Source organism: Oxyura jamaicensis, chromosome 2, assembly GCF_011077185.1.
Source record: "Oxyura jamaicensis isolate SHBP4307 breed ruddy duck chromosome 2, BPBGC_Ojam_1.0, whole genome shotgun sequence".
Classification (NCBI taxonomy): domain Eukaryota; kingdom Metazoa; phylum Chordata; class Aves; order Anseriformes; family Anatidae; genus Oxyura; species Oxyura jamaicensis.
In genome coordinates, this window is record NC_048894.1 from 8166668 (window position 1) to 8191807 (window position 25140).

At 40.1% G+C, this 25140-nt stretch overlaps 1 protein-coding gene across 7 annotated transcripts in view; it reads left to right on the plus strand.

Moving 5' to 3' along the window:
- The window catches only part of DPP6 (dipeptidyl peptidase like 6), a 551821-nt gene that overhangs the window by 503972 nt on the left and 22709 nt on the right, over positions 1-25140 (plus strand). For all 7 annotated transcript variants that reach the window (XM_035317871.1, XM_035317875.1, XM_035317869.1 and 4 more), the window contains 4 exons: positions 5473-5580; positions 6191-6282; positions 7542-7589; positions 9516-9634. In XM_035317871.1, the coding sequence (XP_035173762.1) occupies positions 5473-5580; positions 6191-6282; positions 7542-7589; positions 9516-9634 (367 nt within the window). The remainder of the gene's footprint in view (positions 1-5472; positions 5581-6190; positions 6283-7541; positions 7590-9515; positions 9635-25140) is intronic.

Here is a 25140-nt window from a genome sequence, read left to right on the forward strand (position 1 = left end):
ATTTTTGGTATTTTTTTTTCTTTTTTTTTTTTCTACCAAGGAGAAAAAAATATTTTCTAAAACTGAGAAAGGTAAGGCAGTGTGATTTGTCTTACAGAAAACAGTGATTTAAAACCCCTAAGAGGTTTTTGCTTTTTGTGATTTTTCTATTTTCTCTTTGCTTTTTCAAAGAAAGGTGTTTTTTTGTTTGTTGTTTGTTTGTTTGTTTTGTTTTATTTTTTCCAACATCTTCCTATATTAAACCTGTAGATTTCCAGCACGTAAATCTGGAAGGTCATTTATAACACTTCCCCAGCAGTCAGTTTGTAAAGTGATATCAGATTTGATTAAGCTGTTCTTTAGAGGGAAACTGCTGATACCAATTCAGCCACAACACTGAACTGTTTTTTTCATGGGATATGTGACTGCCAGACAGGGAGGAGGATATCAGATAAAGTACTTGCACTATATTTTCCCAATTCCTGTTTTAAAGTATTTCACATTTTTGTCACAGCTTGCTCAAAGCATCCAAGAACCTATAGAAACTGCAATACATCAGTTCACAGCAAGAACAATGATCCCCTCTGTTCCAGTGGCTATCCTACAGCAATGTGCTATGTCTGATCCAGATAAAAATCGATTCTACAGAGGAAATAGATTTTGTGCTCCAAGCATTTCAAATAATCTTTTATTCTACTTAGGTATAGAGTAAAATATATTCTGCAAAAGTATTCTTTGCATTTACAACACCAGTTTTGGCTTGAAGAGAGATCAAAAGGTTCCAAAACAAGCCAAGTCAAGAAAAAATTAAATTGCCCATATTTTGTGTCTTAAAAAAGGAAAAAAAGAGGGGAAAAAAAAAAAAAAAAAAAAAAAAAGTACTTGTCCTGAACAACTAGTAGGTGATCTGCAAGTTTCTAATGGGCCTCCTTCAGGGAAAAAGAGTTTGTTTTAGTGCATCTCCAAACACCATATATTTCGTCTGAGTGTAGAGAAGGATATTACAACCAAATGGGTCAGACATCTTAGTACTTACTAAGCTAAGTTAATACTTACTATGGACTTTGGAGACATTTGATATTAATCTTCAAAAGCATCTGTAAGAGTCTGAAAAATTACAGAGCTTTTTTGCCTATATTTCTGACAAGAAAAGTACTTAAAATTTTAGTTTTGACTGAATACATGATTACTAGAATAGTTACATTTTCTGTATTTACCCTTAATTCTGTGACACTTTAATCTAAAAATCTGGGAAGTCATTTTCATGCCATGTGCATCTATCTGCATATGAGAATGATGTGGAAATGTTGAATATTAGTGCAATTCCTCTAACCTCTTTAAGGAGATGAATCACACATTAGGCGGCCTTTGAAGGAGCACAGGAGTGTGACTCAGCTCCAACAGATTTCTTGGTTGAGACGTAATATAGGTGTATGCATATGAGCCAAGGGCCCAATTCCCCGCTGTAGTCAGCTGGTGCCGTCAGCAGTGCGGTCATACAATTAATGGACCTTGAGCATGATTCAGCCCACCCTGCAGAAGACACCAACTGTCTCGTTGGCCATTTTCTGTATGTTCCATTGGCCAGACCTTCCTTTGAGAAGTACCCCAAAGTTAAATCAATAGGACTAAGGATTGCCTCAGTCTTTAAAATACTGCTTCAAAGTACTCCAGACACATGGTTTCACAAGTGTACAGGAGCTTTACCTTTTTCTTGGGTATTTTAAGTACATCTGATCTTCCTGGGGTAGGGGCAAACTTCACAGTAGGCTGGGAACAGGAGACAAGGAGAGAAAAACAGTGAAATGGCAGAAGATACCCTAAAGGGACAGGAGGGAGTCTCCAAGGATGACAGAGTTCATATTTTTCAGCTGTCCGAAATACTGGGAGTTTTGAGATATGGCATACAGCCCAGGAATTTGATTTTTTGTTGTTGTTGCAGTGGTTTGGTAACACAGTGAGATTTAGTAGTTTATGTACAGAAGGTCGTAGTAAATGATCTTGCGTTCCTTTCTGGGCTTCAGTTCATGAATGAATTTTATTCAAGTCCTGCAACTTTGGAGAGCCTCTCTCCAACACAGGGTAAGAGAAAAAATGGTGTCACTGTCTGCGTGGCTGAAAAATGGGATTAATTACTCAAAGTGTGATGAGAAATATACACAATTTGCTAGAAAGCGTCTGTCACTCTGTGTCAGATGATATGGCAAGGATTTTCAAACCTTTAGCACAAATAAAAATTTGCACATGTTCACCAAAGCTGCTGAGGGATTTTGGAATTTCTTGCTGCTTTTATTTACATACCTTCTTGTGCTCTTCTGAAAAACAGACTGACCTTCATTCATGTGTTTGCTTAAATGTACAAATTCTCTGAAAAAAAAAAAAAATGTAAACAGTTCTGTTTCAGTTTTTGTGAAGCAGCCAGATGGTGATGGTGACAGTAGATAGTGATGAAGTTTTGGTGGCAACATTTTGGTACCCAGTAAGAAACAGGTTGCTGGAAATTGAGTTGCTGCTGCTGTTTTCCTGTACTGAAGGTGATTCGGGTTGGTCAGTCCCACCAATTCATTCTCTAGACACAGGGTCATCCTTTCTTTAACGACTATCCCTTCACCTGGAGGATGACCAGGGCTCTGGGTATTCCTCAGCTCCAAGCACTTTTTCCTTTCTCCTCACCCCTCACAGCAGCAGGTCTGTGTACATCAACTCCCTGAACAAGACCACTAAAGGCAAATGGGTTCAGGGAGCCACATGTGGTTGGACATAAGCTTCAAATTAAGCTGCTGTGGAGTTGTACAGAAGTTACCTTCCTTTTATTTTTTTTTTTTCCTGTGAGTCTGAGAGCTCTGAGTTATTGTTACATGTAGCTGATATAAGGACAGCTTAGTCCTCCATCTGCACAAAGCAAAGGGATTCTGGAAACTGCCCTTGACAATTTGGGTAAAATTCATTTGTCTAAATACAGAGATCTAGCTGAGCAAAAAGACCACAGGAGCCACAAGGACTTAAGAAGTGCCCTGCAGAGCCAGACAACTGCTTCCCCAGCTCCATCGTTCTCTCTTTAAGTCACAGCAGCTGAGGATATTTAAGAACTGGTGTGAGCTGGCTGCTTTCCACAGTGCAATCCTCTCATATTTCACCAGTACCTACAATAAAAATATTACAGACGCTCAAGACGCTATTTGTGCTTATTTCCTTCAGTGTCTGTTGATGAATCATGAATTTGTTCAATTGGGTTTTGCACCTTCTGACACCAGCTGTTTTCAGAAGCCTCTTGTGGCAAACACTTCCAGAAATTCCCTACCTGCTGCACAGGAAAAGTACTGACTTCTACCAGCATTAAATTGATCTCTCATTATTTTCAAGGACTGCTACTCTGTCTTAGTGTTTTGGGATTCAGTGAGTAATAGTCAGACAGAGGCTCAGTTTGTGTCATGCACAGAAGCAATAAAATAAAATAAGTACAATAAAATAAAATAAAACAAATACCCCATGTACTGCTTGAGACATGTACACAAACACATGTAGGTATGTTCCTGAGGTTTTGGAGCAATTCCAGCATGAAGAGCAGGGCTTTTGTTTGTTTAAATACCAGCATTTTAAATGTTGTTAACCTGCTCATGTTTATCAGCTGAACCACAGCTCAAGCCAAGCTCACTTCCAGATGCCCAGTGTTGCTCCCTACATTCTAGTTATAAATACCTGTTCCAAAAGCCTGCATGGTGACACCCCACCTTGCCATCGAGGGTAAGTGACCATGTCTGTCACGACCTTAAAGGAGGTTCTGGTTCCATTAATGTGTTGTCTTTCCAACAACAGGAACGTGCAAACAGACTGTATCCTCACATTAGGCAAGTGCCGAAGCTCATGTCTGCCATTTGTGCTGTTCACCTCCTTCCCCTGTAGCACTGAGCGAACATCAGATTAATCTGCACAAAGCCTGGCAGAGACGTATTGCTGGAATACATAATGCAGGAGGCACAGATATAGAAAAGTAGGGTGAGCTCACTGCTATTTACCTCTGTAAAGGAAAGCTTGTGGAGCAGCAGTTTTGCTCATGTTATCGGAGTTATTTTTCAAGTTCTCCTGTCATGAATGACATTTGGAAATAATGTAGAGTTTCTTGTTTCGAGTTTCCAAACAATGTCATAAACAAATGAAGCCATTATTTTATGCAACTGCAACAACCTGTAAATGGGAATAATTTAAAATATACTGAAAACCTAAGCAAGAAAAAATAAAAGGAAAAGCAAATAGTTTGAATACCTAGCTTAGTGTTGATAAAAAACAATAAACAGTGGAAAAGAATTAATCAGTGAGGAAATGGTAGCAAAGGAAAACACAGTAAGAATAATGTGCTAGTTTATGGGAAATAAAAATGTTTCTCCTTTTGCTGTGTGCATTTTCATTAGCCATAAGTCTCCTTGTGCAAGGAAGTTCTTGCTGGCTCAGTTTGTAACCTGAACCTGTGTCTAGCAGAAAGTGGGGGGGTTGATAAATATTGAACCAGAGGAGGACCCAGAAGAGGTTCAGCAAGTGTCCCTGTTGCCTTCCCTTGGCGAAGAAGGAGACATAAAGCTGGGCCAGGGCAAGCAGGGCTCAGCTGGTCTCCAGGAAAGCCTGGTATCACAGGAAGGTTCAGCAAAAGTTCTCTCATGTTTTAGTGCTAGCTTTTGAACATACAGAGGAGGTTCAGCTAGCCATTTCCTTTGATATAAAGCTACTGTGTCACACCATACGGACCATCCTTCTGCTTCCCCTTGTAATCTACAACCATCTCCTGCAGAGAAGACTTCCCATATGTCTTGGGGTTCCTGTACAAAAAGAAAAACAAAGATACCTCCATGTAGCATTTGCTTGCCATATGTGTTGTTTTATTTCCTTGCACTGAGACCCCTCTATCTCTGGTTGAACGTACCAGTAACCAAATAAAAACCATTCACCGCGTTCACCTGGGAGCTCTGAGTCAAAGATGGTTTTGTAAGATATCCTCCTTCTCATAAATAATTCAGTGAAATAAATGATTGCAAAAGGGTAGGAAAAGACAGTGGTGAGATGCTGAAGGATGTTGCTAGTTGTGCTTCCTTGAGGACAGGAATAGATCGGTTCTTCCAGCAGAGTAAACAGGGTTTGTCATGCTCGTACCAACAAGCTTCAAATCATTTATAAAGGCTCAATTCCAACTGCCCCAAGCAGTCAGCTGTAGATGTGCACTTTTTGCTTTACAAATGTGAGGTGACCTTATAGCAAAAGGACCCTTCTGATGGTCTGGCTCCCTGACTTCCCCATCTGAAAGGTGTCAGCTTCCCCAAGAGCACAGAAGTAGTATTTTTCAAAACTTTCTCCATTTTTAGTCATCTTTTTGCTTGCCTCAGTTTGCTGTTAAGGGGCACTCTGTACTTCACTGTAAATTAATTTCACAGGGTTTTGCAGCACAGCTCAATTTTACATACTGTAATTTAATGGGAACACAATCCTTAATTTTGCTGTTTGCAGAACGAAGAGCCTATTTTCTCCAAGGATGGTCGGAAGTTTTTCTTTGTGCGAGCCATTCCTCAGGGAGGACGTGGGAAGTTCTACCACATCGCCATGTCGTCGTCACAGGTAACCAGCTCACTGCTGCTGATTTGTGTCCACCTGCAGCAGAAAGCAATGCAAAGCACTATCTGTGCTTGCACCAGCAAGACGGGAAAGTGCAAGTGTAGAACATGGATCTTGTGCATAAAGAAAAGCATTCAAGGATGGCTCACCAGGGACAAGATAACATGAATTTCTGAATCAGATACTTAGAAGGAAAAAGTCTATCAACTATCTCTTTTTAAACAATATTGTTGCATTGTTTTGTTTTGTTTTGTTTTTTTAATACCTTCTTAGTTGTACATAAATAAGTAAATCCCTGCACTGCCAGAAAGGATTAATCTGAAGCTTGTGGACACACTGGAATAGAGGAAGGGTTTGAAGCTGCTCTGTACTGAATTCATCCCATTATCTTCAGTGGAGTTAAGATGATTTTCACTGTGTTATTTCTATACCTGTCTATTCACAGAAATATGGGAGGGAGGTAGACTGTGGAAATTGCAGGTGCATGGTTTGTTTTGAACAGGTAATGGAGTTTAGAGAGTTCCCTTTCTCAGAACAGAAACACAAAGAGAAGCTTTGCTCAGATATCTTCTTTTAAGAATAAAGAAATAAAATTCTCTTTTATTTTTGGCAGCCCAACAGCAGCAGTGATAACTTACAGTCTATTACATCTGGTGACTGGGATGTGACAAAGATATTGGCATATGATGAAAAGAGGCATAAAATGTAAGTAAACGTTGGTCTGACGGATCAGTCATCCACTGCTTAGCACTGGGCTATGGGGTTAGTTACAATGATGTCGCGTATGCATCTGGCATGTATGAGCTCAAGGAGATGAGGATAAGACAGACACCTCTGTTTCTGCCTCTGTTTTGGTTTAACCTCCTACATCATTCCATATAGCTTGTCTCCATTTGATTTTCTATGTACAGTTCAAACCTCTCTTTCTGTGACTATAAATGCAGGATACATTTCTATAGCAGAATGCTTTCTCCTGCAGTGACTTCAGTTGTTAAACTCTGAAGGAAAGACGACTCTTTTCATTGACTTCCTAGATAGTCTGTTTTATAAAGAATCCTTTATTGACCTTCAAAAATAGCAATGTAATAGAAAAAATAGAATACAAAAAAGTCATACTTCTTTATGCTAGTAAAATAAATTATGTATTTATTTTACAAAAATTAAGGTACATTTCATGAAAGTACATTAAAATGTTTGGAGTTTTTCTGGAATCGAATACCATATAGGGTCCTTTGTATGCAAAGACCCATTAGATACAGGATTGAACTCCCAGTTTCTTAAGGTCACTGAAATGTCTAAGTCTCTGGAATATGATAAATTTTGAATGATCAGAACATAATGCTCCTTCAGGGTACGGAATGCCCTCAATTACCAATAACTTCACTAAGAGCAAAAGGTCATTGGCACTTGGCAGAGCTGAGAAGCAAACTAGCACCAAAGCTCTTGTTTGCATTTTCACTGACCAGTCAAACAGAAAATACCATGCACTATTTGTGCAACAAAAATTTACATTTAGGTAAGTGCAGCTTATTGGAAAGAGAGCAGAGCTGAATATCCTGTCTGACATGCTATTCACCCCACAGACACTATGTCCACTGTGTCTGCTCCTGTGGTCTGTCACTATTCACATGAAATGCATCTGAGGCATCATTCTGGACCATAGAGCTTGACGTGAAAATGTGAAGGTCATTATCTTTACCACTCGAACCTTTTTGACCCACTGGTATACATAGTCTGGGACACAAACTTTTTAACGTCTGTTTTAATTGCAACCTACCAAGTACTTGTTTGAGCTGGCACAATGACATGTTCCTCTGTATGTTTTTCTAATTTCAGTTTAAAATTTCCTTGCTTTTACAAGATCAAGCAAAGGGCTATATAAATTAAGATGTTATTGTATAAGATATTTGTAAGTGTCATCTTAAGAATTCAATTATCTTTCATTTCCTTCTTTTTTTTTTCAGTTATTTCCACAGCACAGAAGATTTGCCAAGAAGGAGACATTTGTACAGGTCTGTACTTTACTAATATGCAGAATTTCCCTTTTCAGTCTTACATAAAACATTACATAATAGATTGCAGTAGAAACAATTACTTATCTGTTTCTTTTAATGACATTGCAACACCTTGCAGTGTATCACTGGAATAGACAGACGAGCATAACACTAGTGAACAAAATGAGAGAGATTTAGAATTGATTGAAATTTAGCAATTTTCTCATTATATTGAAATTTTCAAATTGATCTCACGATTGATAACCTGTTACAAAACTTTTCAGCAAAACTGCTTAGTGCTTGAAAGAATTCAGAGTTACATAAACTAAGAGTATAAACTGTTCCTATACTTCCAGACTGCACTTTTCATGAAAGTTCAATAGTACTTCACCTGCTCAGGAGATTGAAAAGAAAAAGCAATATGTTATGTTTACAGATGTGTTTTCTTTCAGTAATTCCAGATGACTTTAGTATCCTCAGTAACTGTACAATGAATAAAAGGTTAGTTTATAGTAAGCTATTGGTAGTGTAGCTATCACCAAGTATTGTGGGAATAGATTATAAAAAGGAGAAAAACCAAACTTTGAAATAATCATTTTGGAATCATTATTTTCTTCTATTTTTCTTCTCAGTGTTTGTAATGAAGGGCAGGGCTGGTGACAGCATCATTTTATAAGGGACTGTCAGTACATTTTCCTTCTCTAACGTGATTTCATACCTTTTTTCCCTCCGTGGGGAGAAAACTAGAGCAAACTATATTATCTACAATTTAATCATGTTTTTCTTTTTAATTATGTTTTCCTGTTTGCTGCATTCCACATTTTTTAAGAGTAGGTCAGTGTTTATTTTCTTGAAGAACAGAAAATGGGGAAGAAAAAAATCAAAGCCATATTGACCATTAATTTCTATCAGTAGATGGGAAGAAAAAGTCACTTTAAATGCTGAGTCCAGGCACAGTTGCTCAGAAAACCTCACTAACCTCGCCTCCCCACACTGATAACAGGGAAAAAGATGCCCAAAACATGAATGTCCTCAATCTTATGTTGATTACACAGTGACATTGGCCTCATTTGATTTCCTGCATTAGGTAGTGTGAAACATGATCTCCGCCTAAACAAGATCCCAAGAGCTGCTCAGTTGGAGTCTGTGGTGGCCCTAAATAGGTTGCTCAGCCTCCTCTCTTTTAACCTTGAAATGGTAGCAAAACCACTCATCTACTTCACAGCAACACTGGAAAGATATATTAATTAATATTCTTGAAGCACCATGAAGTTGCAACATGCCATAGCACTGCAAAAAATTATTTATTAATATTTGTTAATAATCAGTAATCATTCTTCAATCTACAGTAGGTTTTTACAAAATGCTTCTGAAAATATGGACAGACCATGTTACCCTCATCAAAATAGACCCCTAAAACACAATCTTTACTTTCTATTTAGACATTGTAACATCAACTGTTTAAATTCCTGAAAATATCTTTAGCCTCAGAGACAGCTGCTACCAAATCAAACCAGTAAGGCAAACAGTTAGAAACTTAAAGAAAGCAATTCCAGTCCTTTATTGTCTCCTATAATACAAATTGGTGTAGAGACACTACTCCTTTATTTCATGCTTTCATTCACTAAATCAGAACTTCCTCTTGTGGAATTGCAACTATGATTTTATTTTAAAAACTGTACCATCCTACATAACCATCTGACCTTGCGAAGCAAGATATCAGCATCTGCTTATATATTGTCCATTCAGAAAAAAAAAAAAAAAAAAAAAAAAAAAAGCCATTACTGCTGTTTAAACTCAACCAAATGGAAATGCTTTGTCTCTTGCTAATGTTGAGCACATTATATTTATGTTCTTGTTCTACCGTACAGTGAGGTTCAAATAATGCTGCTTCCAGATAACATTTGCTCAGTGACCTTCATGGACTTGTATTAACTTTTTCAGCGCAAGTACAAATGGGAACTTCAACAGGCAGTGTCTGTCTTGTGATCTGATTGAAAACTGTACTTATTTCAGCGCATCATTCAGTCACAACCTGGAATACTTCTTACTGACATGTGAAGGTATGTTGGTTTTGGTTTTGCGGCTATTGTGTCTAAGGATAGGATTTAGGCATGGATGTCTTCAGATATCCTATGAACCTGTGGGCAGTTTTGAAAGATAAGCCCTAAATATCTGTGTCACTTCACTTTTAAAGCTTTACTCAATACTTTTTTTCTTTTGTGTTGTTTTTGGTGGTGGTGGTTGGTTGGTTGGTTTTGGTTTTTGAACTATAAAAAAGATGTCTGCAACCTGTTTCTGTGCACATCTTACTATTGAAGACAGAGGCAAGTTCTTTAGCCAGTTCAAGCATCCTTAAGTTAAAATAAGAGCAAAACCTAGAGGAGAAAAACATCAGTAAATTTATGAGAGAAAAAAACAGCAAGGTGGGATTAACCATGGGTGACTGGAACCAAGTTCCAAATACATTAACTCTGCTGATTTTACTGTAAGGATTTCCTCACACCAATATTGTGAACAGGGGGATTTCAAAGTTGTAAGGTTGCCATCAAAAGACAGTTTGCAAAGAAAAATCAGTTTTCAGAAAAGTATCTAATGGACAGTGTTCTTGGTGGATGAGTACAGAATGTCTGTTGTTTCGCTGCTCATTCACCTTACATTTCCCTTAGCTTGAAATAATCTATAGGCCCAACAGAGGTTTCCTGTGTTGAAAACACTTTACAGGACATTTCTGGAGTTGTAAAAGTTAGCTTTCTCCAGCTCTGTTAAGGATCAATGAAGAACCCCATAACATTTGATCCTATGTGATTTAATTCTGCCTAGTTATCCTAAATTACCCACACTGTGCATACACAGAGAACTGGATTGCAGCTCCCATGCCTGTATGGGTGGGCATTGTTTTTACTGGTTGCCCAACGCTATGATTGAAGTATCTCAAATGGCTGTACATCCCTAAAACAAGTCCTGCAAAGCAGCATGCCAGCAAGAAAGGTCTGATTTTCAGCAGCTCTGGAAAAAGTAAGCATTTATATAACATAAAGAAGAGTAGCTGTTGTGTATGCTGTTGTAGAGCAGTCTAGCAGTGCATGGACATCACCTTCTTTGACTAGCAAATACTCACTGGTGTCAGTAAATGTGGTGCACAGCAATGATAAGAGGTATATTGAGTTGGACTTGATGATCCTTAAGGGTCCCTTCCAACTCAGAATATTCTATGATTCTATGATTCTATATGAGATGGCAACAGGGGGAATAACCAGGATAATCAAGATTAAAAGGGCCAGATCCCCTGCTCCTGCGTGGGCTCCTCTCCACGGGCTTCAGCTCCGGCCCGGGGCCTGCTCCTGTGGGGGCTCTCCATGGGCCGCAGCCTCCTCCAGGCCACATCCACCTGCTCCACCGGGGGCTCCTCCACGGGCTGCAGCGTGGAGATCTGCTCCATGTGGGACCCATGGGCTGCAGGGGGACAGCCTGCTCCACCAGGGGCCTCTCCAAAGGCCGCAGGGGAACTTGTGCTGCGTGCCTGGAGCACCTCCTGCCCTCCTGCTGCACTCACCTTGGGGGCTGCAGGGCTGGGTCTCTCACACTTCTCAGTCTTCTCTCTCAGCTGCTGTAGCACAACAGGTTTTTTTCTCTTAAATCTGCTCTCCCAGAGGCCCAACAAGCATCAGTCATGGCTCAACTCTGGCCAGATGGAGCTGGCTCTGATCTGACATGGGGCAGCTGCTGGGCTCTCCTCATAGAGGCCACCCCTGAAACCCCCCTGCTACCAGAACCTGGCCACATAAACCCAATACACACCAACCAAAATGTCAATACATTTCTTAGAATGTGTTTTGCCCCAAGAAGGAAAGGTAGACTGTATTTTTGAAGACATTTATAAGTAGACTAAAAAATGCATGGCAATACAATGTAGTGAAGTAACACTGGCAGTACAATGGGTAATTATCTTAATGGACTATCTGCAGATCTATGACTGTATGTGGCAGGCATATGCAGAGAAGTGTAATTTCCCACTAAATATTCAGTAATGTAATGAATGTTATTATATTTATGACATTTGTCTCTTGACAAGAAAAGCCTTGTGTATTGTTATTCTTGTATTCATTTCAAGAAAAGCTGTCAATCGCTCATAGAAACGGTGTCCATCTCCATTGCACCAAGATAATTGCTTTGCCGTAATTTGAAGTATTTGTGAATAACAATATTAAGGTTTCTAAAGGATCTTATTGACCACTGGGGATATGTTTGTATTGTATTATATCTCATTTACAAAAAATCTGAAGTGTTACCTGAAGAGATTAATTAATTTTATTACAGTGTACATTAATCCAGATACACAAGATAATCATTTTGCATAACAAACTGTGGGCCAGATCCTCAGCTGCTGCAAACAATACCTCCATTATCAGGTCATTAGTGTTAGATCTGTTTACATCTGCTGAATATGTCTTTGTCTGAATTTTAATTATACAGGACTAAATTGTCAAACTCTACTCTCCATGCAGTGCAAGTACATCACAGCTTGAACCTTGGAACTACTGTCAATATCTCCATGCAAATACTTTTGCAAAATGTGTGAGCTTGAGAAAATACAGAGATCCTGGCAAGATTTCCATTTTCAATGACTTTATAAAAGTCCATTAAATTTGGTAGAGTTTCCTTTCTTACATAAAAGAGAGTTGTATTTTTTAAAGTTCTTTACTTTCAATAAGTTTGCTGGTATGTTTCTTTTTAGAACATCTTGTGCAGGACCCATTTAACATCACATATCTTCTGTGTTCACATCTGCAGCAGAGTCAACTCCCTTTGGTTCCTATTATAGCCAAAGTGGGTCTGGAAAGGGGAATCATTGCTTCTGTGTGAAATGCAGACTTCTGGACAAAATAATAATTCCCTCAGACTTTGGTGGCTATGCTGAATATGCAGGAAATGGAGGGTGGATGTCTTAATGTATCATGTGCATCAGGCTCTTGAGTCAGATGGAGAATTTTGAACACCCTGCCATAGGTTGAACTCATATTTAGATGCTTCCCAGAAAGTTTGGCTCATGTTTATAAGATACAAAAACTTTTTATACAGCTGCTGCAATTTGATGGAAAATCACTCGGATCTACTAACAGGAGTCTTCCTTCTCCACTGCTTCTCAGGCTGCTCACACTTGGAGTCAATGTTAATATCCAGACAGTGTCAAAACATACCTAGTGCTGTTTGGTGCTTTCTCCTCCATCTAAACTATAAAAAAGCATCCACAGCATAGATCTTGTTGTATACTCTGTGACTGCCTACACAAATGTGTGTTTGTAACCATGCTAGTGTCAGATTCATATGTATCTTTGAACTTAGCTAAACTTAATATTTTTACTTTGACCAACTCTGTAATATTTTGAGAATTCATATTTTCTCAGCTGTCCATAGGATGATTTCATGGCCAAATATTTATATAAAGTTTTCAATGGCTTGAAAACCATTTCTGCATAGACAGTTAGAGACTAACCTCCGCCATACCTCAGATTCTCTCTAACCTTTTAAAGAACTCACTTTGCAGTCTTCAGTTGCCAACTTCACTGTGTTTAGAGATGCAGACACAACTGTGGCTCAGAGTAACCTCTCTAAAATGGATGGCAAGCTTTGTAAGCTTTGATTAACCAAAAGTTGCTTATAATGTACTCTGTGATACTTAAATGAAAGGCACTGAAAAGGGAAAACATATAGCTAATCTGGGAAAAAAAATAAAAATAAAAAATAAAAGTCTGGCATTGCTCATTTGAACCCAAACGTAAAGAGCTGGAAGATTTCTACTCACTACTTCAGTATCTTAGAGGCAGCATATAATTGTCTTAAAGGGTTTTTTTTTTTTTTTTTTGCTGTCCTTAGCAGAGCTACACAGCACAGGCTGAAATGAGAGAGGTTTGCTATAATAAAAGGTAACCTCTCTTTCAAGAGGACAATATAATGCTTACTGTCAATAGGCAACATTTATTGCAATCACTCAGTCCCAGAAGGCTAGTTACCTTATTTTTCATCTAATTTTATATGCTCATGATTGAATTACTGTAGTAGGATCTAAGGAAGCATGATGCTTTGCAGACTGCTCTTAGATTATCTCGTCGAGACACTGTGGAAAAAGCAATATGTACTGGAGCAAGGTCACTCCTACTGTCACCTTCATCACAAAATATGGGCTTACACTTCTGTCTCCTCTCATAAACCAGCACAGGCTCTGCTACTGATTCTCTTTAAGATAAATAGAAGGAAAATCTGGATGGAAGTGTTTTGCTACCTTATACTTAAATTTAATTGAGGATTGATTTTTGTCATCTGGAATACAATGTAAAATTCAATTGTATAGAGAAAAATGTAAGAAATAACAAGTTTTGGCCGTGAAAAGCAACATTTTCCTGTTTATTTAGTGGGGTTCAGATATATAAAGTACAGAGCTGAAAGACACTGAGCCAGTAATTCACTAAAAACCATTTTTAGGTCATTGCTCCTCCTTTGCAAAAACGAAACCTTATCAAGACTATAAATGTAGTTAATTCTGTAATGTTTTAGTATTTCCATTTTAAATAGGTGCTCCTCATCTTCAGTGACTCCTTCCTTTGCTCCCCAGAGTTACTTACCAACGCTATTAAAACCTGAGTGTTAACAAAGTCATTCATGGAGGAAGAAAGGATGCACTGCCACTTTTATTGCAAGCTACCTTGTACTCTGACACTCTGTGTAGCAGGTTTGGTTCCAGTGTCTTCACTCTCATAAAATGTGTGTTTGAAGTCACTGAGATTTGGCTTAAACACATGGAACTGACAAAGATTTTCCAGATCCTGGTGTTCAAGTCCCTGCTATTGCAGGCAGCTGCATCATATCTTCCTCTGTGTTAGCTGGTCAGTCTCCATCATCATCAGCCTTAAGCTGATCTTGGCCAGCTCTATGCCTTTGGGGAGCCATGAGTTTCCCCATAAAGGGTTAATGCCTGCTAGCTTTGAGACAAGAGGAATGGTGAGGAAGTCTTCTAGCCCATGCATACATTACTGCAATTAATGCCATTTAATATGTGATGAAAATGATAGGGGTTTGTGCTGTTCATGGAATGCCGACCAGCCTGCTAATTAAAGTTCTCCATAATCATGCATTATCAGGAAGGGATTAATCATTTTTTTAAGGATGACACAAAGAAAATTAGTAGTTATGCAGAGGGGAGAGGACTATAATAAGGACTAAGAGGCAACTATTGCCTCATGCTCAGCATGGTTGCTGGTGATACAGAAGTGCCTTTGCTGCTGCATTGCGTGTTATCTTTTTGTCTATTGACCAATTTGGAAAATATATATATATATTTCACTTTGAAAAGAGACGACACTGTACCTTAGAAGAGGGAATGCTACTTTTTTTCTTGTAGGTCTCAAATCCTTTCTATTTTTCCAGAAATAGTAAGATTGTTCTGGTTCAAAATAAATTAAAATCACTATAGTTTATCCAAGCTCTTTGAAGATTCTTTTTTGTTGGATTCATAGAATCATAGAATCATAGAATATCCTGAGTTGGAAGGGACCCTTAAGGATCATCAAGTCCAACTCTCGACACCGCACAGGTCTACCCAAAAGTTCAGACCATGTGACTAAGTGCACAGTCCAATCGCTTCTTAAATTCAGACAGGCTCGGTGCAGTGACAACTTCCCTGGGGAGCCTGTTCCAGTGTGCAACCACCCTCTCTGTGAAGAACCCCCTCCTGATGTCAAGCCTAAATTTCCCCTGCCTCAGCTTAACCCCGTTCCCGCGGGTCCTGTCACTGGTGTTAATGGAGAAAAGGTCTCCTGTCTCTCGACACCCCCTTACGAGGAAGTTGTAGACTGTGATGAGGTCTCCTCTCAGCCTCCTCTTCTCCAGGCTGAACAGGCCCAGTGACCTCAGCCGTTCTTCGTACGTCTTCCCCTCCGGGCCTATCACCATCTTCGTAGCCCTCCTCTGGACACTCTCCAACAGTTTCATGTCCTTTTTATACTGTGGTGCCCAGAACTGCACACAGTACTCGAGGTGAGGCCGCACCAGCGCAGAGTAGAGCAGGACAATCACCTCCCTTGACCTACTAGCGATGCTGTGCTTGATGCACCCCAGGACACGGTTGGCCCTCCTGGCTGCCAGGGCACACTGCTGGCTCATATTCAACTTGCTGTCTACCATGACCCCCAGATCCCTCTCTTCTAGGCTGCTCTCCAGCGTCTCATCGCCCAGTCTGTACGTGCAGCCAGGGTTTCTTTTTTTTTTAGCCAGGGATTCTTTTTGTTTGTAGTTTACCGGTAGTCTTTACTGTCAATATGTGCAGGTCAAATGATGTTAAAGCTGTCTCTCTCTTTGGAGAAAGGAAAGTAGGCTCTTCTAACAAAAATGTTGAACTATTATCACCTGATTTCAAAGTCCTCTCTAGTAATGCAGTTATCAGTAGTTCAGCCTAGATGCTGTAGATCAGTAATCACAGGTAGTAGGGATGAAATCATTTCTGCCTTTTCTATAAGTCAGTTTTGTAGCTGTAGAGAAAAATGATATGTTGTAATTGAGCTGTGCTTGATAATATGCCTAAAGAACCAATGGGAAAGGGATTTATCTGGGTATAGGTCTGCTTTTCCCCAGGTAGGTCCTCTGAGCCAGCAGCCACAATGCCAATAACACTGTAAGCACACTGCTGGTCCTGCAATGCTGAATGATGCCTATAGGCTGGGTTAATCATAAAAAAATGAGATTTATAGCTCTTTGGTTCTGCCAGATAACATCCTGGTTCAGTCCCATAAACAGAGCAAGGAGTACAAAAGCACAGTGTAGGAAAATGTTGCAATTTAAGGATCTCCTTTGAGAGAGTGATTCACACTAATAAAGAAGCAATGAAACAAATTTAAAGATAATCTGAGTCAAATTCCTTATATTACTGTACATATAACTTGTCCTGTCATTGTAGCTATGAGTTTTAAAGATGAGTGCTGCAAGTTTATTATTTACAGAGGCAGCATGTAGCTATAAACTTCTCGGCTCCTTAAAATGTTTCTTGAGAACTGAATTATCTTCTTTCTCCCTCTTGTAGGGATATGGAAACATCATCTAAACATGTGAGCACTTAGCATTACCTGCTACTTCCACCTAATAAGTTTATCCTGAGCATTAAAATGTGCATTTATTTTTCTTTTATTTTCCTAATTATTTTTGGAGTCAAAAAGACTTTCACTGGCAAGTTGCATCATATCATCTAGCTCTGCTTTGTGGCAGGCTGTCCTCACATCAGTTTTAATCTCATTTTAACCCCTCAGAATCCAGAGAATGTTTTAGCAAGGCTTGGCCTTCCAGTATGGCGAGGTCTAAAACCCTGTTGTGGAACCATTTTGCAAATCTATCTTTTTCTTCCTCTCATGTGGTCACAGCACAAGCTCCTGCCTACATGGATGGCACAAGCCTGAAATATTGTACATCTGGACAATACCATACACACAGAAATGTTTTGTGTAGGGGGGTCTAAGTTTAAAAAGACATTCAGTGAAAGCATTAATTTCCAATGAGGGCTGCTTAAAAGAATTAATCAGCATGGTTTTTATGTTTGTCAGGTCCATGATTTGGAAGGGGGTTCATCATGTTAAAGCCATTCAGTTACCACTATCACCTCTCCTGCATTAATAATGTGGCTTTTTAGTAAAACCCAGCACTCCCGTGGAAAACTACTTTTAAAGGAGGATGGAGGTGGCAAGAAAAGTGGAAAAACTGGATAATGGATGCAGCCTCGTGTGCTGCTTAGCCGAGGGCTGTGCAGTGTGAGATAAGCTCAGACAGCAGCCAGCTGGGTGGGAACATCTTCTGAAATGCCAGCATCCAGCACTCTTACCACTTCTATAGTTTAGTCCAAGGATTTAAAAAATAGGATTTTTTTGCAATGTGAGTAAACATAAAATTCTGTGTGTTGTTTCTAGTAGTGCGCCTGTTCTTATATGCCATCTCTGCATAAACGCATTGTCTTTTTTGAGTATATTTATTTTGGAAAATCTTGTAGTATTTTATTTTCTCATGGGATTACTGTCTGATTCAGCCAGGCTTGAGTGTGCCCCAAAGAAAAGCTAAATTAAATCAATAAAGCACTGGGATTTATTGATGAATTTCACTCCAACAAAATAACATTTTATTTTCTACATCTTCTTATCAATTCAGGCAGTTTCATCTGTACTTTTTGTAATGTTGACTTTATAATGCTGAGTTTGGGGAATGTGTTTGCCCTGAAAACTCCGTAAAAACCTGGATATATGATTTTAACCATCAACTACCTTGACAAAAATTTGCTAGTTTTGTCATTTCACTCCTGAGAAATTTCCTTCTGTAATATTCATCGCAAAAACACAGGGACTCCTACTGCTAGTGACTTGCTTTCTGAATAAAAGTGTCTGAATTATTTTTGCTACAGTAAGGAAGATCATGATCTTTGTCTTTCATCATGAGTGAATCAAATTGTATTTTGCTTCAGTTTCTCCATTAATATGAGGGGTTGATGGGACATTATTGACAGCAATTTGTATATCTATGTCATTTTGAACATGAAGAGCTTAATATTTAATGTCTCCGGATAATTTTATATGGAGATTTATCAGGATACAAGGAAGAGGCAATAGAAATTTTATTGTTGGTAAAATAAATACAGTGCTGAGCGTTTAATTTGAGTTATGGAAAGACGTATAAAGCCCTTTGCAACCTTTCCCCAGATGATCATTTTCATGCTTTTACCAGGTGGGGAGCAGAGAATTGCAAGAGTTAGTGACTTGCCTATGGCCACATCTCAAGCCAAGTATCATGACCCCCATTTCCTTTCTCATATTGCAAGACAGCAGTCCAAGGAAAAGCACCGTTGGCTACTGGAATAGACCAGAAGTGGGTCTAGCTCCACAGCCTGTCTCCATCAGTGGAAGCTGCATAATTACCCTCTTCAGGATTTTTGCAATAATGTACCCATCAGGGACGTATCTGCCCAGCTCTTGCAATAAGAGGTTGGCTCATGCCTTGAGGCAGGAGAATAATGAACCTCTTTCTACATTTTTCTCAGTTCCTTCATTTAATCAGACCTTTTAACCTGTGCTGTGTGGGCCAGACCTGCCATCCCTTGAAATCAATGGAAAACCTGGAAATGGGGATTTTTATAGTAGCTATGGACAAGCAGATGACAGGAGAGCCTTAAATCAACATAAGATGTCTACCATTCCACAAAGCAAGTTCATAAGTTAATGTTTGGTTTATAAAACCTAGTTATATTGCTAATGCGTTGCCTTACATATCACACAGAAATCTGTTATATAAGGGTCTCATCAATAATGTTGCTAGAACCAGAATGATTTTAGTATTCATTATTCTCATGTAAAGAAAAAAAAAAATAAAAATCTGTGCAATAATAATCAAAGTACATCGCATAGCTCTTCCTTGGATACTTTTGTCTGTTGATGGACTATAAAACAACCAAATATTTAGACAAATACATCTGCAAGTGATGTAGGTGGATTGTTTTCTTTTTTCCCTAAGAAAACAATGATTTTAATTGTAGAGTAATGTTGGATTCTTTAAATCCTGTGTTGAATGTGAACACCTATGATTTCTATACTTTGAAACAGGTTTTTATAATATTTATTTTAATTTGCTGGTCCATATCTATACCTGGAGAGTTCAAAGACGTGTTTGATAACAGTTGTCTGAAAAGTTAAGCTGCAAAATGCTAGTTAGGAGACACAGGTTTGATTTTCTCCTCTGCCACAAGCTCCTTTCAACTCAATAAAGTATTGTAATTCAAACTTCCTAGAGATGCTGTGAAAATAAAATCCATTACTAACTGTGGTGCTCAGACATGCAGTGACAATAAGGGCACACAGACTCCTGGAAGGATAAAATACCGGAGTGGTTTTGAAAGATTCAGTGAATCTTCAATCCCTTCACTGCGGAGCAACCTTCGTAGCAGAAACTCAGCTATTAGAATGCAGGAGAGCACTCCCATAACAAAAACAGCATGTAAAATGATTAAATCATACCAGAGTGAAGAGCTAACAAGGCACGGTTGCACACAGTTGCTGTTAGCTCACAGCACCGTGCAACATTTCATCTCAATAGCAATTCAATAACCAGTCTGTAATTACATCACAGCGCTTAATAAGCACGGGCCCAATCCTCCCAGGTGCTGAGTGTTCTGAAATCCCACCAGCTGTGGTGGGAGCCGGAGAAGCCTGGTGCAGCAGAGGAGCCCCTCGGCACATTGCGGTGTGGGACTTCTGCCAGACCAGCTCCTGTGCCACCACAATGTCACTCGGTGCCTTTGGAGACAGGTCTGGCATTCAACGATCTCTTGAATAAAGGACTGAATTTTGATTTATAGAAGCTGTAAAGTAGATGCGAAAAAATAATAATAACCCAATATAGGTTTAAAGCATGGCATTATGTATTGTATGTTTGTATAGAGCTCTGAGTGTTAGGAGCTGGAAGACCCAACACAGCCATGAGGAGGGCATGCAGGTGTCAGCAGGAATACCATCCTGTGGCTTTTTTCATTTGGAGGGTCCTTGGGTGTGTATGTGTGTGCAGTTTGCTCCTTGTAGTTGGTTTGGAAGAACGTCCAGGAGGGACAACTGTACCCTGGGGTGCATCAGGCACAGCACTGCTAGCTGGGTGAGGGAAGGGACTGTCCCGCTCTGCTCTGCACTGGTGCAGCCTCACCTTGAGTACTGTGTGCAGTTTAGGGTGCCACAGTATAAGAAGGACATAAAACTGTTAGAGAGTGTCCAAATGAGGGCTAGAAAGATGGTGAAGGGTCTGGAGGGGAAGATTTGAGAGGAGCAGTTGAGGCCCCTTGGTTTGTTCAGCCCCGAGCAGAGCAGGCCGAGGGGAGGCCTCATGGCGGCCTGCAGCTCCCTCACGAGGGGAGCGGAGGGGCAGGCGCTGAGCTCTGCTCTCTGGGGACAGTGACAGGACCCAAGGGAACGGCATGGAGCTGGGACAGGGGAGGGTCAGGCTGGGGGTTAGGGAAAGGTTCTGCACCCAGAGGTGGTCAGGCACTGGGACAGGCTGCCCAGGGAGGGCAGTGGACACAACGCCACGCTTCAGGAGTTAATAAGCATTTGGACAACTCTCTCAGACACATGACAAGTTTTTTGTTTGTTTGTTTGCTTTTGGGTGGTCCTCTGGGGATCCAGGAGTTGAACTCAATGATCCTTGGGGGTCCCTTCCAACTCAGATATTCTGTGAATCTGTAAGTCTATGACTAGTCTTTTAGGTAGAATGTGAACAGAGAAAAAGTGGTTGCCTGTCAAAAATACAGGGGGAGTGCTTAGTTAATGTTGTTTTATGGTAAAACAGCTTGTTCTTTCTTTTGAGAGAAGAGCCAAGGTTCCTATTTAACCTCCCCAGGTAACCAACATTAAATGCACGGAAGGAAAATGCCTATATTTAATGCCCTCTGAAACTAAGTTATGTAGAAGGCTTGCTGCTTGGCAGTATTTGTGAAGCATGTGGGTTGACTGTCAACTAATAGTATCATAAAACTGCCCATCATGGTAATGACAAAACATCTCTGAAGCACTTCTTGCTGAAATTCAAGTAAAAGCTTTCTAAGTGCAGTTGGTCCTGCTAAGAGGGCCAGCACTTGGCATTTCAGGTGACCTTTGGCAAGGACTGTAATAAATGATGTCATCGAGGTAGTCTAAAGAGACTTAATTAGATGCTGAAATAACTACTAGTGCTGAGACAGAAGTTTTATTAACTGAGTCAAGAGCCTATGGATAGAGAAGCACAGTAGGCACGCCCCGGTTTAAGCAGATATGGAAGGCTGATACTCAGATTTTGCCAATGGGGTACACACCAGCTGCCAGCACACTTTAGCAAACCCATTGCTCTGCAGACCCCAGCCAAGACAGAGCCAGTTTTAGATGTTTTCCTTACTGCAGGTGCAGTAAGCAAGAGCTGCCAGGCTCTGGGGAAGGTGGTTTCTACCTGCAGTCCCGATCGATCATGCCTCTCTGTGCCCCAGCTTGCTTTGCTGGGAAGCACAATGACCCTTTATAAGCACCCTGTAGTAATTTTCATCAGGACCATAACACTTCATGTCCACAAAGACTGGAAGACAGTAAGTGCTGCTGCTGAAAGAGGCACCTCCATCTTCTGTCCACCTTTGGGGATTTTCCCACTGATCTACCACCAGTGCCTCAATCCAAGCTGGGTCCAGGATCTGATCTGAATGTAAATTTAATATTAATTAAATTTATGTACATATACATATTTTTTTCTGCTGGGATCCGTTCTAGAAGCTGTTCTGCTCATTTGCTGGATGGTTGGACAAACGTTTGTGATCATCCAAGGGAGTGGGAAGTGCTGGAATGGGACCAATATCCAAGGAGGGTGGAAGCAGGCAACATTGGTTTAAATTATTTAGGGAAAGAACAAGGATCTGGGAGTGTTTTGTGGCCATCAGATGAGTGCAGCTTGTTACTACTGCACCCCAGAGTAGAATGCTATCTATGGTCTCTATTATTCATGACCAAATTATGGTTTTCATCTGCTGGCCCAGAGTTACATCGTTTCCCAGCACACTAAATGTTGTGATATGCATCAACAGAATGGTTTGCTACTTACTGCCTTACCTGCAGCTCATGGAGGGTCAGATTTTCTGGACCATTTGAGATGTCCTTGGCCTGATCTGGGGTGTATGGTAAGAGGTGGAGCGCTGTTGTTAGACACCCTGTGTTATGAAGGGCAGGGTGGTGTCTTTCTGGGTGGACCAGGACAGGCAGCCTCTAGGAGTGCTGTATCCTTGTGTTGCTCCACCACATCCCGGGCTTTCTGGCCAAAATATCTGAAAACTGGAGGTAAATCTGAAGTGTATCTGACTACCCTGTGATGTGACAACAGCCTCCAGGAGCTGGGCAAGACCCAGCAGTGTGAGTGCGGGTTTCCCACCCTACCAAAGGAGCCCTGCGGCCATGGCTGATGCTCACAAATTGTGTCATGGGATGACTGTTATCTGCTGTGGCCAGAGTGGTTTCCCATACAGGGATGATTACGATGACGCTTGGCTTTTTGTATACCCAGTAGCGGGAGGCTGTAATTAGTGCTTCAAGGCAAACTGTGACCTCTTGGAACTTTTCCTGAGGGTTATGAAGCTTAAATTAGTTTCTGCTGTTTGAAAGCACGCACAGACTTAATCTGAGGGTCCTATTTATATTATAATTACTATATAATTCACATTTGCATTCACTTGACTTCCTTTCTTACTTAACAGCTAAGGCTGGCTCTTGTGTCTCAGCGCCTTTGTGCGTAGTTCAGGGGTCAGAAGTCCCAGGGGTGAAGCACGGCTGGGGATGTACTCCCTCGCTCTCATGCCTGTACCACTTTCAAACAGCAGGCTGATAAGAAAAATCCCTTTTACACAAGCAGAAGCTATCACAAGAGCTTTTTCTCCAGGAAAAGATAGGATGTTATTAGTAATTTGGAATTTAAAGGAGAACTTCTTTTCTGTTGGCTGTTAACAACATAGTTATTAAAGGAGTCTGAGATTAATTAAATAAAATGGTGGCTTTTATACATGTTCCAATCACATTGTCTTCCTTTTAGTAGACCATTCATTTATGCTATAATATTTTCCCTATTATTATGCATCCTTAATGCTGTATAAAATATAGAAATACCCATAAATAGTGACATAGAGTAAGTGAAGAGAAATATGCATGAATATTTAACAAAAAATTAACTAAAAAACAACTGTAATTTCCACTGCATTAAAAAAAAAAAAAAAAAAAAAAAGGATTGTGGAATGAAAGTGAAACTCCTATGACCTTTAAAATTACTTTATTCTGCAAAGCGCTACTCATTCCTCGCTTTACCTGCTCTGATCCTGTTTAGATTTTGACTCTTGCTTGTAAATATGAGGTGTCTGGCATTGCCCAGAAGCAGGCGATCCATCATCTGCTTACAGCCAGGGTTCCTGTCATTTGGTCACTCCATATGTACAAAATTTTATTTGAACTCCACTCGTAGGAGATAAATGACCATGACAACAGGCTTCCTCTCATGCTTCATATAATGAAGCTTCACAAATCAGGCAGTGGCCTCCTGCATGCTGAGACTAGGGTGCATGTGCGTTATTTCCAGCTATATGAGCGACCTTGGTTGAACTCATTATTCTGTAGTGGATAGTACAGATGTTACCATCCCACAAGATTTAAGGTTTCCTCCAAGGAAAACTGCTTCTTTCACCTTGTTTGCCAGCTGGACCAGCTGTACGGTTTATTGCAGGCTTTTGTTTTCTGTTTGCACGACACTTATTTAGCGCTTTATTAATGCAGTCAGTACATTAAGGATATATTAAAGCCTGAGAACTCATGAGATGAAAACAGCTTAATAACTAGGCAATGAGAAGCAATGTTATTTGTGTTTTATTTTAAATAGCCAATATCAAGTGTCAATTATTACTTAACTAGCTAGGATACCATTATTTATTTGCAAGAAAATTTACTTACAGGAAAGAATAAATTAAGGTTATCTAAATCAAATTATAATATATACAAAATCCACAAATACAAAATCTGCAGTGAGGCTTTACTCTGTCAGTGTTCACAGGCTGTAAACAGCACTAAGAAGAGAATATTTTTCTCATGCTGTAATTGCAAGGAGATATCCCGTTCCTTTGAATTTATCAACAAGAGGTTTGTTAGAGGAGCTGGGAGGATCGTCAGGGACTGCAGGGTTCCTTCTGCCCTCCCACTGCTCCACCAGGAATGCAGCTTTGGGTGATCTGGTGAGGACATGGCTGCACAGTCTCTCCATCATGACGGCGCTGCCATTTGTAATATTTTTTAATCACAGAACCACAGGCTCATAGGAAAATTCAGATCGGAAGGGACCTTAGGAGGTCTCTAGTCCAACCTCCTGCTCAAAGCAGTGTCAGAAAAGAGGTCAGACCAGGTTGCTCAGGGCTTTATCCAGTCTTGTCTTGAAAGCCTCCAAGGATGTAAAGCACACAACCTTCCTGGGCATCCTGAGGTATCCAGAGACTTTCCAAGGTAGGCAGGGAATGCAGACAATGGTCCTCTACATGTGATATTTCAGGATTAGCATACATTAATCCTATAAAAAAGTTAAGTATATTTAAAACAGAGGAACAAAGGTTGCATCTTTGTTTTCATCTCTTTTCAAAGCTTGGAGAACGCCTGCATTCAGACTGAATAGAAGGTTAAATTAATGAGGGATTCAATTAGAAACTGCAGGAGATAGAAAAGAAATTGGGGAAAAAAAAAAGAAGAAAGCTGTGTATGGGGATTTCTCTGTTCAGATCCATTCTTCCAGCTGAAAATCTGAACCAACGTACTGGAACAAAACACCATTGCCTTTGGGGAAGCCAGCAATCCCCATGTGAGCTGGAACATTTCCCTCCTGGTATTTCCATCTTCAGGTTCACACTCACACCATCAGGTTTAACAAATCTGCAAGCACATTCTCCTGACATTTTTACAGCAAATTCTCCTCTTACTCATAGTTCATCTGGTCACTACAATGGATGAATGTACCTGCAATGTTTCTT